An 18872-nucleotide genomic window follows, 5' to 3' on the forward strand; every position below is an offset into this window, starting at 1 on the left:
AATAAATCCTTTCTTTGTTTCCATCTTGAAAAGCATTTTTGCAGAGTTCCGTCGCATTTGTAAACTTTGTTTTTATGCCACTGTGCTATTTTCATTTTTCTAAAGACCTTTTAAAACTAACAGGAAATAAGGAGTGCCATTGGGTAGAACATGCAATGATCTGTAGAGTGAGAAAATGAGTTCTTGACAGTAACATGTTTTGACAGTTAACTATGCCCATATAATCTTAGCACGACATGATTTGTAGAGAAATTAAGTGATTTAAGATAGAGGAAGTGAATATTTATTCGCAAAACTCTGCTAAAAGCTCTTACACTCCTTACACTTCACTCCTTTAAAATGTGTTAGTTTTGTTGTGTTTTCTTTGTTTTCAACGAAACAAATCACATTTTTAACGTGTAGGCCACCTTGTGTATGAGACTGTAGGCCAATCGAGAACTTTTGGTGAAAAGAGTTCACCTTTGGGGGCAGTGACGGGGGTCAGTTCTTTGCCTGGAACTGCTTACTGATTGAAACATATTATTGGTTGTTAGACGTGGGATTCTCCATTTTGGTTGCAGATACAGTGCGGGAATGCACTTAGGCTGACAACACTTAGGCAACATGCTTGCCTTCAGAGTCAGCAACTGATGTGCAGATAGCCTACCGCTGGTCTATTTCATGAAATGGTCTTCTAAATAAACTGGTAAAAAAAGATAAATGGGATGTTTAAAAATGAGCTCATCTGAAAACTGTCCCTTTGTCGTTTAACTCCTGTAGAGCTGCTTCCCTTGACATGAACACAAAATTGAAACCTCTCTGCACCACCTACACGCACTAAAAATAAGTGCCATTGTCCCTGCTCCAAGGAATTCCATTACAACATTTATTAAGTTTAGTTAATGGGTGACAAATTAAGAGAAAAACCAAGGTTAGATTTCTGGCTGGAACTGGCAGGGAAGAGAAGGTCACCACAAAGGTATTTGGCCAGTTAACCCTTCCAGTACAAGCTGCCGTTTTGTTTTATGCTGTTAAAACCTGACTAATGAGCAAAATGGTTTGTTACAGTAATTTGGAAGCAATATAACTTTGCAGAATGAGTAGGTTTTGACCAGCAGCAAAAGTATAAACTGCAGCTGAAATCAGTGAATCATACATTCAGTCATTCTTAATTTAATCAAAATTGTTAAAAACACCTTTTTTAAATACATTTAAACCTAGGAATAGACCTGCAGTTGTTAACGATTGAAAAAATTGTTTAAACTTTTCAAACTTTTCAATGATCTTAGCAGTCTAACTGGGAATGTCAGACATAGTCTAATCTGCTTCAAGGAATATAATACGCTAACCTAGGCAGACCCAGGTGGGGCCTTGCCTGGCGCATGAAGGGTTAAGCGTGAATAGGAGCTGTCCCAAATCCCCTGGGTATTCTAATACATTGTGATGTCATGGAGGTACTGTTCTGCAGGCGGGAGGAGGGAGCCCATTGCAAGAGGCACAGGCCAGAGTGAACTGGGAGTGGGACTGATGGAGATGAGCATCTGAACTGGACAGGAACAAAGGCAGCACCTTAAGTCTTCGCTGACGCTACTGATGTTCCACTCCAGCTCCATTGGGTAATTTCTCATTTCTAATTTCTAATTAATTTCATTAATGCTCTTTATCCCCTTAGTTATTCCCTGTACCTTTTCACTGTGAGCGACTGGTGCTCAAAAAATGACAGCAAGGGTCTTGCTCATCTGTAGAAGAGAAGTAAAGACCTTTACTGCTGTGTTGATGGATTTGTTTTAGTTCAGTTTTTGTGTTGTAAATGAAAAAGACAAATTTCAGCAGTGGAAAGCTCTACTGATCGATTAGTCCAAGTTGTTTTGTGTCAGGTTTTTTTTCCATGAGGTTTTTTTTATTCATGCTTTAACCAAGAATGTGTTTTCTGTTTTTTTTTCAAGGAACATCCTTTAAAAAGAAACCAATAAAACCTAGTAGTAAAGTTAGCCTGAACCAGGATCCTGGCTTCCTGGAGACAGGTCATATTTGAGACTCCAGGATTTCTCTCACTGGGGTGTTTTTCTGTTTAATTGTGCTCAGTCGAGCTGCGCGGCTCGGTGTTTGACCAGGGCTAAAGCACTTTTTCATCTCATTGTCTTTCTCAGATTTTGGCTTTGAGTTTCCTTCCAGTCCTGTTGTTTCTTTCTGCAGGGGGAGATAAACTTCCTCTTGCTGTAATTTTGTACTCGCTGAAGGAGAGAATGGCGACAAAAAAGTCACCAGAAGTGCTTTTCCAGACATTATGGTGTTCAGCAGGATGTGAATCAGAGGCAGAAACGAAACCTAAGAAGCCAGCCTCTGTGCTCCCACTCAGTCTCTCCTTCTTTCCTTCTCTCTCCTCTGTTTTCCAGGCAGTCTCCGGAGACCGGAGGGCTCAAAGGCACTACAGGAGAGGACGAGTCCAACATTATTGTAGCAGTCAGGTATACCTGATGTGTCTCCGACTTCAAGCACACAAACTGGTGCTTTGTGAGGACACTCAAACTTGTAATAATAATTTCTGAACCTTTACACAAAAACCTTTTAGAAACAAATGCCTATGAGCAAACAAGGTCCAGTGCTATGTTACATGCAGGCTGCCTTTCAGTTCTCTGCTGTGTCTCTCTGTGTCTGTCTGCGATCAGGGTGAGACCTCTGAGTGATGAGGAGCACAGTCATGGACATCAGGCGGCACTGTATTGTCCTGACCGGCGCACACTGCTGGTGAGAGCTCCTGATCGCACCTCTGTTCATGCTTTGTTCTCTCTCTTACAGGGGACAAACAGTAATTTCCGTGTGGAGTTTGCATGTTCAAGTGTTATTGTTTTTTTGCTGGGTGTTTCTGTCCACCTTCAAAACTTTGATATCATTTAATTTGTGTATGTGTGTACATCACATCCAGAGTGCGGTCCTGCCTTGTGCTCTGCTCTGAAATTCCGTAAGAGGAACAGGCATCTTTCAGTTCAGGGCCACATGTGATTTAGACAGGGTTTAGGTTTGAGTTAAAGGTGCTCATCTGACGTTAACCAGTTAGTTAAGGTCCTAAACCTTTACAAACTTTACTCTAGGCCACAGAGAATTCTGTTTAAGAAGTATCTTAGCACGATCTTAACTACTTTTAAGAGCTTTAGTAGGTTTTGACCTCAGAAGGCTTGGTGTGGGGGGTTGCTCTTGTTCAAGCAGCTCTGACTGTTTCCCGTAGGTGAGTCACGGAGGGCAGGACAGAGCCTTCACCTTCGACATGGTGCTGGAGCCTGGAAGCGGGCAGCACGAGGTCTTTGAGGAATGCGGGGTGAAGCGGCTCGTGGACATGGCGCTCGAGGGGTGAGGGCGGAGACCAGGGATCGCAGGGCTGCAGAGACTAGTGGACACTTGCTTGGCCTCCTAGCTTCCATCTGGCCTTGAGGCCAGTGCTGAAGAAAGGCAGGAATAGGAAGCCCAGAGCTTTGCTTCATGATCCGGTATATGGCTGTGTCCGTGCCCACTGTTGCTGTTTAGTATGAGCAGGTGCACCATCAGCGAAAGACGAATCTTCTTCGCCTTCCTCCTCCTCCTCCTCCTCAGACTCACTGTTGTAAATTCTGATTGCCCTTGCAGATTCTCTTGCACAGTGTTTGCGTTTGGGCAGACGGGCTCGGGCAAGACCTACACCATCACAGGACCTCACTCCCAAGTAGGAACCTCCTGGCTTCTCTTATGCTTGGCTGCCACCCCCAGCCACAGCTGTGCCTGTTGAACAATTGAACACACAGCACTTCAAGCTCAGCAAAGCATAACCCTCTTTTTGGTGCAATCTGTTGTCCATTTCCATCTTGCTCACCACAGTTCATTGACGGCCTGATGGGGCTCAGCGAGTTTGCCTTGATGCAGAGGTCATTGTCCTACCTGCTGGACCAGGTGCAGTCCAAGAAAGAGACTTTGGCCCTCAGTGCTTCCTACCTGGAGATCTACAATGAGCAGGTAATAAATTAACTGCTCAGAGTCCTCTGTAAATACAGGGAAAAGACAGATCAAAGTTAACTTTAACCTGAGAGTGATCAACTATGTATTCTGGCATTTTCATTGTTCTGTGGAAGAGCTGGTGAGGAACTAACATACCAACCAGTGTCCCCCTAATTGAGAGCTCCAGCTTGAGCTCAAGTTGATACAAGCAAGAATAGATCTGCTTGCAATCATAAAGCAGCACATCCAAAGGAAGCAGTTTTACTGGTAAAGAAATATCATGTTATATCAGAATAAGAATCCAGAATGGACCAAAAGAGATGGTCTTCAGATCACCTCAGAGGTTTGTTTGGCTGGATCCTGTCTTATTTCTGACAGGTGTTCTAATATTTTTGCATGTTATTAAGCATTTATTTTGTGTCTGAGCTCTGAGATGGTGGCTGTCTTTGCTGCTGGTTTCTCCACCTCTGTGTGGCCCTTCTGTCCCTGCAGGTCCACGACCTCCTCAACCCCTACCTGCCTGACTCACTGAGCGTCCGTGGGAGTAGGGCCTGTGGCTTCTACGTGGAGAACCTGTCCAGCGTGGAGTTTCACAGTCTGGACGCAGCCCTGAAGCTCCTGGAGGAAGGTATGGAGAGCCGGGCCTGAAGGGTTAACCCATTTTCCTTTGTGTTGAGATAAATGTATTTTTTCTACACTGTTTTTGGACTGAGAGTAGATAACAAAAATCCTTCCAGTTTTTGATCAAATATTGATTGACTCTGTGGCATTTCGAGGGGCGTGTCCAGTGTGGAGGCGGAGCCCTGGATTAAGGGGGATGCGTTACCTTAACAACCGCAGCTGTCCTGGCTGGTTAAGAATGTGCTGCAGCTGTGGGGGCCCTGTAAGAACAGACTGAGCCCCTCCCCGGAGGGACAAGCAGACCCCCGCAAGGGGAGAACCTCCCCGCGGAGGGGGTTGTGGAGAGAGCATCGGGGCCGTATTTTTGCTTCTTTTTCTTTCCTCTCCTGTCCCGTTGTGAGGATTCACCGGTGCAGGTGGAGTTTCTTTTGTTTTTGGCCACACTTTCCTTTTTCTTTCAGTCTGGGCCCTGATAAACAGGGACAGTCTAGTCTAGCTGCCGCTGTCCCAAGCGGTTTCTTTTTCCCCAGACTGGGCCCCGTTAGATAGGGATTGTCCAGTTTGGAGGGCACTTTGCAAGGCGGTGTGCTTTTTCCTTTTTGTTTTGGGGGTTTTCGCTAGCCTCATACTGGTGCCCCCGCCCCCTCAGATGGGGCGTCGACTTTGACCAGTGTTCTCCATGGCTCCTCCCACTCCCACTTCGTTACAACCCTTAATGACTCAATTTATCCTGATGCTGCAAGGTAGTATTTGACCACATTAGGCCTTGAGATTACTCCAGTTTCCTCCCACAGTCCAAAGACTGGCTTCTGGGATTACTGGCCCTTGTGTGGATGTGTGCGTGTCTGTGTTTGTGTGTCTACACCACAATGGGCTGGCATCCCATACAGGGTGTAACCTGCCTTGTGAGTATAGTCTCCTTCAGCTCCTCTGCGTCACTGTATTGGATAAAATGGTTGGAAAATGGACAGATGGAGTGATCTTGAGGCCCTATTTCTTAGGCTCTTTGCCTACCTACCTGCCCCTTTTGGTCTCTGTCTTCTGTGCAGGAATGCGGAACAGACAGACCTCGTCTCACGCCCTGAACAAGCACTCCAGCCGCAGTCACTGCATGTTCACCGTCTACATCGAGAGCGAATCGGTGACGATCCCTTCCTCTTCCTCTTCCTCTGCACTCGTACCTTCTCACACACTCTCAATGGCTTTGAAAAGCAGGCATGAGGTTGAAGAGCGAGAGATATTCATGTCTGAATGCCCGAAACAGCAACAGATGTTTCATTCCAATACAGTTAGCCTTATAGGTCACCCTTAATTACTTTGTGACGATTAAGAACACTTTTAAATATTGATCATTCAATCAAATAATTTGTTCAACATAGAGGTCTCTGCTCCTTGTGAGCTGAAGGATATTAAGATGTTTGTTCAAGATGACCTAAGTTATAATAAATCATTTGCCACACTGATTACATAAACTGGACCAGCAATTTAGGAACTGCTGATTTGCTGGGGAGGTGTAGATCTGCTGCTCTAGAAGCAGATCTAGAATCTCTAACCCAGAATCCAGAATCTCTTGGTTTTCATTCCAGCCCAGCTCTCAGACACAATGTTGGACCTGGTCTAGTTAGTCTAGATAAATATAAGCTTTAGTGACTAAGTCTATAAAACATACCGGACTGATGTTCTCCATGAAGGAAATGGTATGGAATACCTAAATGAATAACTTAGCCTTTTCATTTTGAGAAGGCTCCCTTAATTACAAGGTTGACTCACATGTATCAAACAGCTTTTTGCCACATGCTTTAACAATACAAGGGAATTTTACTTGGAGTGTCTTGTGTGGCCGCCTGTTAACATGTTTCGGCCCCTTTTCCCATGAGCACCAGGCTGAGGAGGAAGGGTGCGCTGGGTGTCTGGCCAGGCATGGCAAACTGTGCATTGTGGACCTGGCGGGCAGCGAGAGGGCAAAGGGCACGGACTCCACGGGGGAGCTCCTGGAGGAGACCAGCAACATCAACCGCAGTCTGCTCACCCTGGGTGGGTGTGCCCAGCTGCGGTCCTCCAGAATCCCACTTCAACCTGAAAAGAAAACTATACAACGTTACTTTTACAGCCGGTGCTTATAAATGTCAAAAGTGAAGCCACAGGGGGACATAGTTTCATAATACAACAGTTTAGGCATATCCATCAAGGAGCTCAAAAGTGAATATTGAGCAAGAATGTTTTAAAGTATTTTTTGAAGTAGTCTCTTGGCCTGCCTTTTGGGCACACATTTGAATTCTGCCACCTCAGGAGGCCCACTGACGAGATATGAGCTTGCTGTCTGAAACTCAACATTTTTTAGCCTAATTTTGGGCACGGTGGACACATGGCTAACTGTGGCTATCATGAAAATAACTAGTTTATTACGGTGCTCCAGTACCTGGAGGGACATTGTTCCTAGTTTTACCAGACCAGAGCAGGAGAGCCCCAGCCCCAGTCACCCTACAGGTGACCTATAATATTATAGGTCACCTGTAGGGTACTGTCAAAAGGACATCCACAGCAATTTTATTTGAGGATTAACATTGTTTAAGCAATTCCTAAGTAATGTTTCTATTAAGGGAAAACTTGTCCCTGAGGACAATCCAATTTTTGTTCCAACTGATCTCAAAAGATTTTGATTGAATGCACCACCTGTTTAATTGATTCAATGTTTAAGTAGTTCAGTTCTTCCAGGCCTTTAGAAATTGATTATTTAACCTGAAGAAGGCACCACAGCCAAAACGTTGTCTCTTTTCTTTACAGCAAGGAATGAACCTCTACCTGTTCCTTTGCAGCCTATGCGTGATGACACAGCTCCCTACTCCAACTTCTTGATAGTTTAACAGCTGGCTATAAACCTATAGTCCTGCTGGACTGGGGCTCTCCAGGAGCAGGGTTGGAGTTTCCTTCTATAGAGAAAGTGAACGAAATGAGTTTGGTGACTTTGGTGACGCACTGTCATCTCTGACCTTTTGTGTTGGTCTGATGTTAATGATTCCCAAGTGTAATCTCAGCCTTAGACACTACACTGCTATTGCTTGTATTCATTTCTGCACAGGGAAGTGTATCTCTGCTCTGGTGGATCCCAAAAAGAGGGAGGGACACATCCCATACCGAGACAGCAAGCTCACAAAGCTGCTTTCTGATTCGCTGGGAGGCTCAGGGGTCACACTCATGGTGAGCAAGCTCACTTGTCTTATACCACTGCCAGTTGCACAGATTACAACACCTGATTGTTAATATCAATGACGTACAAAAGGTTAAAATGTAGAAATAGCAGTAAAGGTAGAATTAACAGTATCTTCTAAAAAATGTACAAAATTCTCAATCACTGTTTGAATAAGAAGGCAAGAATAAGATGATGAACATTTTTCACAGACTTTAAATTTAATGAAGCAAGCATGGTCAGGTCAGATGCACCTTCTGTGCAGTGTACAGTGTACTTCTGGGCGGAGCGGTGGCTCTGTGGCTCAGGAGCTGCGCCTGTGGCTGGAAGGTTGCTGGTTCAAATCCCACAGCTAGCATAGGAATCCTACTCCGTTGGGCCCCTGAGCAAGGCCCTTAACCCAACCTGCTCCAGGCGTGCTATACAATGGCTGACCCTGTGCCCTGACCCCAAGCTTCTCTCTCCCTGTCTGTGGCTCATGGAGAGCAAGCTGGGGTATGCAAAAAGACTAATTCCTAATGCAAGAAATTGTACAGTGTTAATAAAGTGATGTTATGGGATGTATGATATTTGTTCTGATATACTGTAAATGCACTGTACTGTACCTGTGAAGTGACTGCTGCCCTCTTGTGTCCAGATTGCATGTGTGTCCCCCTCTGTCACTAACCTCCAAGAGACCATGAACACACTGCGCTATGCCAGCAGAGCCAGAAAGATCAAAAACAGACCCATGGCTAAGCGGGTAAGAACTTTTTGCAGATGGGGCATCCAAATTAAAACAGGGCCTGCAGTGTTACTCTCAGAAAAAGGCTGAAGTATTTAAATCGTTTAAGTTACACAAGATATTATTTTCTTCTTGAACCATGCAAATGACCTTGAGTCATTTGTAATTTTCTTTAAATTTAGAGGCCTGTTCCATCTTTATAAACTGATTCCGCTAAGCAAAACAAACTTTTAATCTTTCTTTTTTTTAAAAGAGCAACATAGCTGGAGCTAGCCTTTTGACAGAACAGAATCTTGCCTCCCAATGAAACAAGTTCAGAGGCAAAGGTCAGAGGGCATCGTCCTGGCAATCCAGTATCCCAGAGTTCTGTGCTGTTGTGCCCCCGTGCAGGACCTGCGAGAGAAGCTGGTGATCAGCCTGGAGAGGGAGGTCAGGCTACTGCGCAGTGAAAATGTGCTGCTGAGACAAGAACTGCAGTTTCTGGAGGGGGAGAGGAATCCTGCAGTGGGCAGACAGGGTGCTGGGAGTATGAGTCCTTTTCAATCTCTTATAAGGGTGTCAGCTTTTTCTGTGAGGTCTCCAGACAGGTCAGTAGTTAAAGAGGGGCCTGCCTTGGAAGCCGATATGTTTACACATTTGTTTTTATTGTATTTGCATTGCTTGTGTCTCTCCACCATCTTCTCAAATTGACCTAATTTGTGCTAGAATAAAGAAGGCATTTGTTGCCAGTCCAACATCTTGACAAGTTCTCTGCTTTCTGGCTCTGCTACTGCCATTGTTCTACCCCTCTCTCCCTGTAGGGAGCAGTAGTGAGCCGGGGATGGTGGGGGTAGCAGAGGGCGAGAGAGGTAGCCATGGGCCTGATCACAGTCTGCACAACCTGTTGAGGCAGCTCATAGAGGAAAACAAGAAGCTACAGTGAGTTCCGCCCTAGCATTTACTCATGACTGATCTTAATTATGTAACATTCTTTTCTTGTTGCCGTTGGTGTTATTATACTCTTAGATTGATTATTGGATATTCCATTGCCTGGTGATGCTAATAATAATGTATTTGAATCAGTTGAGAACAAATTCTTATTTTCAATGACAATTTGGAAACTACCCACTTATACAGCAGGACATCTTATTAGAGAAAAATGAATGAAGTACCTGCCTCATGGGTGCAATGCTCCGTCTAGTATTTGAGCTGTAAACCTTCCAGTTTTACTTCCACAGGCCTAACCATTGTTCCACACTGCTGTCAAATTAGTAATGGAGGCCATTGTGATTGCAATGCCATGTTGTCGGTGCTACTAATGTAATGCAGTTGGCACTGCGCTGCACGGCAGACGTGCCACTTGGGCTGATGTTGGAAGGTCTGCTATGTTCCCGTTCAGGCAGGAGAAGACGACACTGCTGTGCAGTCAGGAGGCCTCCAAGCAGCAGAGGGCGCTCTTGGCGCAGGAGAACACCCGGCTTCTGCGCAAACTGGAAGACCTGGAAAGGTACGTCACGCCACACCTTTGCGGAGTGGGCCACATGTACGGCAGAGGACCATTTCTCTGACAGAGGAGGCAAACGACTTTGTACAGAACTCTGTCACACTCCCACAACAGGGAGTGGATCTTGGGTGCTGTGCTAGATTGATCTAAATCGTAGACAAAAGAAGAGCATACATAAACAGTTTGCAGCAGGGCTATCCAATCTAGTCCATACTTGGAGGCCTGGTGTGCCGGTGGGTTTCCATCCAACTCGGATCTTAACAAGCTGAACTAACAGGTTTCCAGTTACCTGGATCTACAACAGCTCTCCCTGCAGACTCATGCTGACCCTCTGTGTTCTCTCCAGGGTGATGGCCGCCTCCCCAGTGGTCAGCAGTAGCCACTCCGGCCCCTCCGGTCACTCCCTGAGCAGCGCCAGCAGCTGTGGCAGCGCCAACCCCCCCCACCGCCAGCACTCACCCGCTGCCCCCCCGCCGCCTGCCCACGGGCACTCCTGCCACACTGTGAGTCGTCCACCCCAACCCCCCCCCCCCTCGGCCCGTCTGGGGCTCCGCGTGACACGTGCCTGACACGTCTCCAGATGTATGAACCGGGTGGAGAAGACGCCACTCTGGAGTTGTCTCCTGGATCTGAGGCCAGGCCAACTGAGCTGTCTATTGTTGAATCAAATCAATCTGTAGTGATTCAAGGCAGTCTCGAAATGCATTTCAGAGCAATTCAAAATCTCCTTCTAGGTGGCTTTGACTTTGCCCTATTTTCTCAGGAATTAACCTATGGGGATGTGGACCTCCTTCTTTCTGTACGCCTGTTCAGACTGCTTGGGAATGACTCAGACCCCACCCTGGTGTTTGCCTTCCGCAGGATCAGCGTGTTGCCTGTCCCTGGTATCCCTGCCTTCACTGCTGCGGATGTCCCTCTGACAGCGCCTTACAGGTCTCACATTGCTTAGGAACGTTTCCATATGTTTTTTCTCTTCATGGTAAAGTGCCGATCAGGAGCAGTTCTTTTGCTTGACAAAGTCATGGCCTTTTCTTTTGTCTCGGTATGTTCTTTTGTCAAAGGCTGAGGTGAGAATGCAGGAAGTTCTGTGACAAGTCCTTGACTAATGGTCATTTATTCCTGTTTTCTTTTCGGGCACAGTGTCGACCGCAGCCACAGTGGAACACCAGGCCCTGCCCATTTATGGCACAGGAAGACCCCACCCCTCTGCATCCCCTCTTCTTAAGAGGAGGGGCTTCCCATATAGATCAACACAGGCAGGTTTGTGCTCTCTCACGTGTGCCTGACCTACTCTACAGTTGACAGGGAATTCCTAGGGAAGCATCCACAGGGAAATTTAAATGGACTTAACTGTAGAATAGCCTGATGATACAATGCATTTTTATGTTTTTGCAATGTTGATGCCTCTTTAAAGAGCTTATAACTGGGCAGACAATTTTGAGAATAAAGGGTATACCATATCCTGCGTGTGTCTGCCCTTTAACGGACTGGTGTCCCATCCAGGGTGTGTCCTGCTCCACTGTGACCCTGAATTCGCAGGAGGGTTTATAAAATGGATGGTTTGATGGATGGAAACACCGTGTCAATGAATCCGTATGAGTGGAACCACAAACACAAGAGCTGCAAATAGTTTGATGTTGTAAGGACTCCATCTCTGTGGTGCGATTGACCTCTTTCACTCTTACGTAACCCTCCCACAGGCCCGTCTCTCTCTTTGTCCTTCCAGATTGGGCAGCTGCCCCTGCTGGTCTGCTCATACCAGCACAAAGCAGCCAAAACGTCTCCAGACTGTCAAAGTGCCCTGCAGGACCACCCAGCCCACCAGCCAGGCCCCAGCTTGAGCCTGGTCTGCAGAAAGAAGTTAGTGCTCCCCCTGTGTTAGAAATTGATTTCATAGCTCTGTTTGCATTGATACACTTATGTTTTGTGCTGAAAACCTACTTTGGGATGCAAATCCCTCCTCTGCAATCTGCAAGTCTGCAAGGGAAATGCCGAACTCTCCTATGACACCAGCCATTTTCATTCATAGGTGACAAAGAGTCACTAGCCTTGATAAAAAATGATGTCTTGAATGTTCGGTGTCAAAGAAACTTTAACGCAGTTGCAGTCACGTACGATGACCCTGCTGATTGAGACAGTGAAGAGGCCCTGCACAATGACGTTTGGTGCACGAGGAAGTGTAAGGAAGCAGGGGTGAACAGTGACACGAGTTTCCCTTCTGTGCAGGAGCCAGGCGGAGACCGACGGCTATGCTGACCGCTTTCAGGTCATGAGGGATGCCAGGGCGCAACGAGGGGGTCCCCCGCCCCAAAAGTCAAAGGGTAAAGTTGTCCCAACCGCTCCGCCCCTCCCAACACCCCCTGTCCAGGACATGGATACCCCAGCACCTCCTCCAGGGGCCGTGAGGAGGAGAGGTAATCATCTTGCCTGCATGTCAGAACCGATGACTGTGCTTTGTTCACGGCTGAAAATGGATACATTCGATGTTCCTGTGAGTTCCCTGCACAATGGCAATCCAACGTTATGTCAGCGCTATTACAAAAATACGTGCTTACCATGCAGCACAGTTTCTTGCATTTGATGTTTACAAGGAACAATGCCCAACCTACTTTGAAAACGATGGCACCTAGTGTGCAGGTTGATCTTGGCATGAGTGCTCTGTTTGACAATACAAGCTGAAGGTCTTGACAACACTCCTCTCCACAGTAGGCTGCTGAAGGTCAAGTCAGTGGCTGCCCCTACTGAGATCCCTGACTTTTCCTTTGCAGTGGAGCAGACAGAGGGGCTCAGACCACCGGGTACACCACACCCTCGTCACATGACCCGGGAGATCGGACACCATGGCAACGCCTGCTCAGTGAGGACAGAGGTTCCAAATACACAGCTGGTCTGTGCTGCCTCAGTGCGACACTGACCACTCAAACCAATGCTTTGGCATTTCCTTCCGGGATTTTATCTAGGAGTTCTACCTCATGGAAAGTAAAGAATATTGTTAATTCAACCAATATTGACTCGTGATATATTAATTTGAGACAAAGATGAGGTTGTTGGGGGAGGAGAGTCCAGCATTTCCATTTGGTCATCACACACTGTATATCATCCCATCAGAAATCTGTTCTGTTTGCAAAACTCAACTGTTCGATTATACTGTATTTCTTTGGAGAAAAAGACAGTAACCTGTTAGCAGATTCGCCCATTTCATTAATCACTGAGACTCAAGTGCAAGTAAAGGTAACAGACTTGAACTGCAGAAGGGGTTTTCATTCCACTGAAATTGTTTATTTAACCAGAGGCCGATCTGTAAAATAAATGTAACAAGCCATTAATCCATTCTATTGCAACATCTCCAATTATTCACTTGGTACCTCCTTAGATGTATTAGACCTATTATTTCCATTATTTGCAATTTCAGTCCTTCTGCGTTTAATAATATGGCTTATTATTTTTTAGAATTACTGATACAGGGATAGTTTTGTCTTTCATTTCTTCTCTGCCAGGTCTGTTTCTGGGCAGCCCAGCCAGTATTTGGCGATGGATCTTGGGTACGGCGGTGTCGCAGAGTCGATTCTCTTGGTCTGTAGGTTCACGCGGTAATATTGATCTAAAAACGAGCGAGAGAAAAAAAAATCAGAGACAGAGTAGGTCTGTTGTGAACCATGTAAATCAGATCCATAAGAACTGGAGTTTTCTTCCACTTGGAATGAACTTCCGAGACTTCTTTTCAGATATAAGTTGACAAAGCTTTGCAACCTTAACTTTTTACAAACATACAGGACTAGAACCCATGTATACTCACATAAAACGTGCTTATGTGATTTACAAAATATTAGAATATGACTAATTTAACCAAATCTTTTGATGAAACAGGTAAGAAGCGTTAGGCAGACTGAATCTAAATCTTGTGTCAATGTCTCATAGCTGAGGATTAACAATGGCGCGTGTGTCCTGTTCTCGATTCTTCCACAATGTATGCTGTATGGACCACAAGAGACCCACACAAGCGACTCTTTGCTATATTTTCCCCATGGTGAGCGCACACCTACATTTATAGCTACTTTCAATGTTGCAGATTGTTTGCTTTAAGGGGACAGCTGTGGTTTGTAAAGTGGCTGTGAACAGGAGTGGTGTTGCTTGTGCTTGTTTCGGAGCCCCGTACAGTGCATTTTGCCAAAGGGGTTGGTCGGTGTCTGACGTAGCACTGACGTAGTCAGGAATGAAGGGACTGACAAAGGAAGCTGCTCTTTCCCCTACCTTTAATGAAGAAGTAGATGCTCTGAACGGGCTGGCACTTGCTTAGCGCGTCGTAGGTGAAGTCCAGGTCTGCCACGTCCAGGGGGTCTAAGTCGTAGTTATAGTTGTCGGGCTCTTGCTGCCCCCTGCCTCTCTGCCTCGTCTGGTCCTGCCTGGTTTCCTCGTTCTGGCCGTAGTCTGGGAGCCAGAACTGATCCACGATGTCCCAGAAGGGAGAGCGGCTGAATCGGCCCCTCTGCCGCCTCTGCTTCTGCCTCTGCCTCTGTCTCTGCATCTGCCTCTGCCTTCTCCGCTCGGCCTTGCTTTTCCACTTGGACAGCGGCTTGGGTTGGGCCTCCGGGCTCCTGGGGGTGACGTACAGCCGGCCGGCCATCACGGCGTCTATGGGGCCCGGGATCCCCCCCCAGTCCTTCGCGAGGGACCGCGGGCCGGGACTGCTGCTCTGTCCTGGGCGGGGGCCTGGAAGGACAGACGCGAGCTGGCGGGTGGTTGCGCTGGCGGCGCTGTGGCGCACAGGGCTCTGCCATGTCTCCCCCTCCTGCCTCCCCTTCCTCCTGGACTCAGTGTCCCCCAGTCCTCCCCCCCTCCCTCAAACCCACACACGCGCCTGCACACTCGCAGGCCCCGCCTGTCTTACTGTTGTGGAAGAGGAAGCTGAAGAGGTCCTCGAAGCTGTCGATCTTCAGCGCAGTGTAGCGGGTGAAGAGTGTGGACGGGGCCATCCTGGAGCACTCCTCCTGGGACGGCTGTTGTCTGAACTCATACTGGTAGTACTGGTCGCCTGAGTGGGGAGAGGGGATGGGGAAGGTAGCAGCTCCCTGTGCACACCCAGTTGGGATACGGCCTAATCCTGCAGAACTGGGGCTCTCCAGCAGAACCCTGAATGAGCCAGCTGGGCCGGTGAGGAACTCAATTCACAGAGTCTTCTAAATTACTCTTGCTTTTGACAATCAAGACGCTACAAAAAAAAAGCTCAGGACTGTGATTCTCACAGGGCCAGAGATGTACACCACTGTGTTCGAATCTCGCACCCAGGATAATTGGAACTTGCCAAATGTCCATCACTCCTTCAATTTTGAGAGTTTGACAAAGCACATAAACAGATGTCATACATTTATTAAATAACAAGGCTGCTTGCTGTTCAAGTAGACTAAAGGTCTCACTTTTGTAGGGGAACTGGATGTAATTGTATAGTCAAATGTTGGACGATGTGAAAGCCCTACTTGATTCCTGGGCCCATCGGGTGCTCTGAGGCCCAGAGAGAAGCAGTGCTGCTCCGTTGCCTGATCTAGTCAGAGGAGGTGACCCGTAGGGAGCTTGGCCTGTGCCGACACCCAGCGGGCAGGGCAGGGCGGCCCAGGGAGCCGGTGTAGGAGCAGGGGGGGGAGGTACCTTTGAAGAAGTAGACCTTCTCTCTGCCGTAGTAGTTGGCAGCAGGGAGGGCGAAGGCGCCGTCCACGTCCTCGGGAATGTTGGCGAACCCCACGGAGATCTCCCGCGGGTAGTCAGGGTCCAGGAAGCCATCGTCAAACCGCCAGTACTTGCTGCCCTGATTTAGAGAACAGCCGAGCACTGACTCCTCCAAGTGTGACCCACGCCCTGGGGCAGGCGTGTCTGTTCTTGCATTCTAAGGCAGTCCTGGTTCTGGAGGGCCGGTATGTCCGCGGGCTTTCACCCCAGCTGGACTCGTTAACGAGATAAACCAGCCGATGTCCGGCTTAATCAGGCCCATTTAACAGCTTCTCCCGGCACTTGGGACGCAGATGCTTGAAAGAGACCTAGAAGCCCCGGAGACACACAGTGTCCCTCCGGGATCAGGACTGGACACCGATGGTGTAAGGAAACTGCCATCCAACATCAATTTAAACTGCACTATCTGGTTAGAGAACAGATGGAGCAAACCTTGAAGATGTAGCTCTTGCCCTGGCAGTTGATGCGGGTGAAGGCGGCATCGATGGGCCCCTCGATGCCCCACACGTCCTTGATGAGCTTGGGGTACCCCGGCCTCACCTCCTTCTCATCCAGCTCGTAGAAATGCTCCCCTGGCAGAGCAGACACACCCACACCCGTCACACCCACAGGCTCATCGTGAGGGGTGCTGGGCACCAACCTGTACATGGATCATCTCTAGACATTCAGGAGCTCTAGAGGTGGCAGAGCCAGAAGTAGGAAAACAACAACAAAGTTCTACAAGGGACTCGGCTTTTACTGTAGAAGGTGCAAAACACGCTGAGAGCGCAGTTCAGGGTCTCTGTTATTGGCACTCTCTTGGTATTGACTGATTAAAGCACCCTTTGGTCTTGCCAGTGGGTTCACATCTACTGGCTTTGACTGAATTTGTATTTTGTACAGGGGCATTCACTCTGCTAACCTTTAAAAGGATAATCTCAAGGCGATCTTGAGCAAGATTTGACTACAAGATCCACCTTTGGTGCTGCCACACTCTTTGGGGATCTGTCACTGGCTGTAAACTGCTACGCTGCTTCTGTCTCGATGTAAAGAGCCACAGGGCAGGGTGCCAGTGAAGCTGACCCCCCCACCCCTCACCCCGATGCCCTCTCTCTCACCTCGGAAAGCAAAGATGGAGCCATTCTTGAGCTGCATGAAGGCGTCGAATGGCTTCCCGCTGCAGGTCTCGGATCCAGGGCCCGGCGGGCTGGGATCGGTGGGGGGGGGCTTCGTTACCGGCTTGCTTTCTGTGTGTGTCGCTGTGGGTGCAGGCTTGATGGTGTTGGGGTTCAGGAGGCCCCCAGACTCCTCCAGCTTGGCGGAGACCGTGTCGTTGCTGTAGTCGTCATATTCATCTTCCGGGACTTGAAACACATCTCCGCGGACCACTGGCCCGAAGACAGAAGGACATTCCCACATTCCCAGTTAACGTTTCAACCTTCCCCAGCCCTGCTGTTAGTGGGATTTGAAGTTCTCCTTTTGTGCTCAAAGATCAGGGCCTGGATGTATTTTCCCTACTCTGGTGAGGATTTTGTCCAGAATTCTGGTTATTTGTCTGTGATGTTTTCACCCATGTGCTCTGTGTAGGTTACCTTAATCCTGCGGAGGTTTAGTGAGGTTGTAGTGTATGAATGTTGGTGTTTTTTCTAATAGTGTATAACAATCGTAGCATCGAAGAAGTCTTATTGGATCACCTTTTGGGCGGCAGACAGTGTCATAATCGATGCAACAGCTCTGGTAGTACTTGCACATGGAGTCACACTGGCATTTCTTCTTGGCATCAAAACCACCATCACAGCGCCCCACGCAGGTCTCTGGAGGGAGAGACCAGACAGGAGAATGAAGAGCAGTCAGACACACAGGCCTGTTTCTCTTTAACTCTGTTACTCCTGATGAAAACACTACTGTGGTGTCTCCTACAGCAGAAGCCCACTCCTGATGGAAGTGGCACAGTGCAATTGTGTTAAAAGCGTGGTAAAGCACAGGGAGAAAAGGCAAATCATGGGAAGGGACACCCAAATGGAGTAAAAGCATGGTAAAGCAATGTCTGCAAATCTGCACAGGGGTGCACAACTGCAGCCCCACAAGTCTCTGTATATCTGAAGAACTGGAGACAATAATTCCATCATTTAGATCTCCAAAAGCTTGAGAAAAACGAAAACCCTCAGAACTGGAGCCGTGCCAACAACTTTTACGCACAGCCATTTCACAAACAGGTCTGTTTTAAAGCTAATGCTGTGTTTTGAAAAGGAAAAAAAAAAACAACTTACCAAAAACACAGCGGCTCCCTGCCTCACTGCCAAGGCAAGTCAACTACTGCCACACTGCAATCAGCTATCAAAGCACAGGGAGGCACACTCTCTAGCCCCTAGTGCAGCAGCGCTCCGACTAACAGAGTTAACCTGCAGACTGGAGAGGGCTTTCCAGAGCAGGGAAAGGAGAGCCACGGTAATGATTGAATCTTAAATCTGAGAGTGGGGAAAAAAAAGAAGAGGCGAAAGTAGTAGAAAAGAGACACGCCATTTCGCTGCTTATTCTTTCACGTCTCCGCGTTAGCGAGCGCCCCACGTTAAAGCAGCGGACCTGGTTTGGAGACGAAATCTGCTCACCGCCGCCCTACCTTCCACCGCCAGGGCAGTGGCCAGTACAGCCGCCAGCAGGACCGTCCCGAGCTGCATGCCGTCGGCCTGCGAGTCTGAAGGCAGGAGCGGGGCACAGAGCTATCTTCTGGAGACCGAGACCACGGGGCTCCAAAGTCCTTCACCTCCATCTGTTTGCTCTGCCCTGTTTTTAAACATTTCGGAGAATTAATCATTCACCAGCGAGCGAGCCCCGCGGGACGCGCACTTGGTGTGTCCCAGCGTCAGGTTTAAAAACTCATTTTCCTTTGCTGTGTCTCGGCTTAATTGACTTGCCTGTGAGTACATTTCCTTAGAATACCAAGTACATTTACGAAGTGCTATTTTTAGAACAACATGGAATTATACAGCCAGCGGCAGAGGTTATGTGATGTGCCTGGGTAGCTCATAACAGCAAAACTCCTGTTTTGGAAACTTACTAGGTGGCAGTACATGAGAAAATATCAATATGTAGAATCAATTGATAATCCACAGCGCAGAGGCTGCTACACTGGAGGGAGGGAGGCTGTAATGGAATCCTTTCATGTGAAGAGAAGAGAAGAGTACTAATGTTCTGACAACATCTCTCTCAGC

At 47.8% G+C, this 18872-nt stretch overlaps 2 protein-coding genes across 7 annotated transcripts; one reads left to right on the forward strand and one right to left on the reverse strand.

The window, feature by feature from the left end:
• The first annotated feature begins 1483 nt into the window (after nucleotides 1-1483).
• LOC148814338 (kinesin-like protein KIF12) lies at nucleotides 1484-12961 on the forward strand. Of its 4 annotated transcripts, none has more exons than XM_088907247.1 (20): nucleotides 1484-1595; nucleotides 2376-2447; nucleotides 2649-2727; nucleotides 3206-3327; nucleotides 3601-3676; nucleotides 3829-3963; nucleotides 4438-4573; nucleotides 5616-5707; nucleotides 6450-6600; nucleotides 7646-7764; nucleotides 8391-8495; nucleotides 8868-9003; nucleotides 9278-9395; nucleotides 9856-9963; nucleotides 10307-10463; nucleotides 10822-10893; nucleotides 11101-11220; nucleotides 11687-11820; nucleotides 12187-12374; nucleotides 12729-12961. In XM_088907247.1, the coding sequence occupies exons 1-20, from the start codon at nucleotides 1573-1575 to the stop codon at nucleotides 12872-12874; spliced, it is 2289 nt and encodes a 762-aa protein (XP_088763373.1). In that variant the 5' UTR covers nucleotides 1484-1572; the 3' UTR covers nucleotides 12875-12961. The 4 variants fall into 4 exon arrangements, with proteins under 4 accessions (XP_088763373.1, XP_088763374.1, XP_088763376.1 ...); XM_088907248.1 differs by having other exon boundaries at nucleotides 12187-12281; XM_088907250.1 differs by lacking the exons at nucleotides 1484-1595; nucleotides 2376-2447; nucleotides 3206-3327 and having other exon boundaries at nucleotides 2669-2727.
• Nucleotides 12962-13214: 253 nt separating this feature from the next.
• vtna (vitronectin a) lies at nucleotides 13215-18431 on the reverse strand. 3 transcript variants are annotated; one of them, XM_088907251.1, is made up of 8 exons: nucleotides 18281-18431; nucleotides 17355-17474; nucleotides 16779-17048; nucleotides 16114-16253; nucleotides 15604-15760; nucleotides 14849-14992; nucleotides 14212-14670; nucleotides 13215-13561 (listed from the first exon to the last, which is right to left on the reverse strand). In XM_088907251.1, exons 1-8 carry the CDS (start codon nucleotides 18336-18338, stop codon nucleotides 13440-13442), a joined length of 1470 nt encoding a protein of 489 aa, XP_088763377.1. In that variant the 5' UTR covers nucleotides 18339-18431; the 3' UTR covers nucleotides 13215-13439. The 3 variants fall into 3 exon arrangements, with proteins under 3 accessions (XP_088763377.1, XP_088763379.1, XP_088763378.1); XM_088907253.1 differs by lacking the exon at nucleotides 18281-18431 and adding an exon at nucleotides 18244-18266; XM_088907252.1 differs by lacking the exon at nucleotides 18281-18431 and adding an exon at nucleotides 17931-18167.
• Nucleotides 18432-18872: the final 441 nt, after the last annotated feature.

Source organism: Atractosteus spatula, chromosome 27, assembly GCF_055471065.1.
Source record: "Atractosteus spatula isolate fAtrSpa1 chromosome 27, fAtrSpa1.hap1, whole genome shotgun sequence".
Lineage (NCBI taxonomy): Eukaryota > Metazoa > Chordata > Actinopteri > Semionotiformes > Lepisosteidae > Atractosteus > Atractosteus spatula.

What these genes read in the sequence shown, in the direction of transcription:
- vtna (XM_088907251.1), bottom strand. Translation starts at nt 18,338, where the DNA reads ATGCAGCTCGGGACGGTCCTGCTGGCGGCTGTACTGGCCACTGCCCTG. An exon ending in CACTGTCTGCCGCCCAAAAG is followed by an intron (nt 17,049 to 17,354) that starts GTGATCCAATAA and finishes TCTTCGGGCCAG; the next exon opens with TGGTCCGCGGAGATGTGTTT. An exon ending in CTCCATCTTTGCTTTCCGAG is followed by an intron (nt 16,254 to 16,778) that starts GTGAGAGAGAGG and finishes CTGCTCTGCCAG; the next exon opens with GGGAGCATTTCTACGAGCTG.
- LOC148814338 (XM_088907247.1), top strand. Translation starts at nt 1,573, where the DNA reads ATGTTCCACTCCAGCTCCATTGG. An exon ending in GTGGACATGGCGCTCGAGGG is followed by an intron (nt 3,328 to 3,600) that starts GTGAGGGCGGAG and finishes TTGCCCTTGCAG; the next exon opens with ATTCTCTTGCACAGTGTTTG. An exon ending in AAACTGGAAGACCTGGAAAG is followed by an intron (nt 9,964 to 10,306) that starts GTACGTCACGCC and finishes TGTTCTCTCCAG; the next exon opens with GGTGATGGCCGCCTCCCCAG.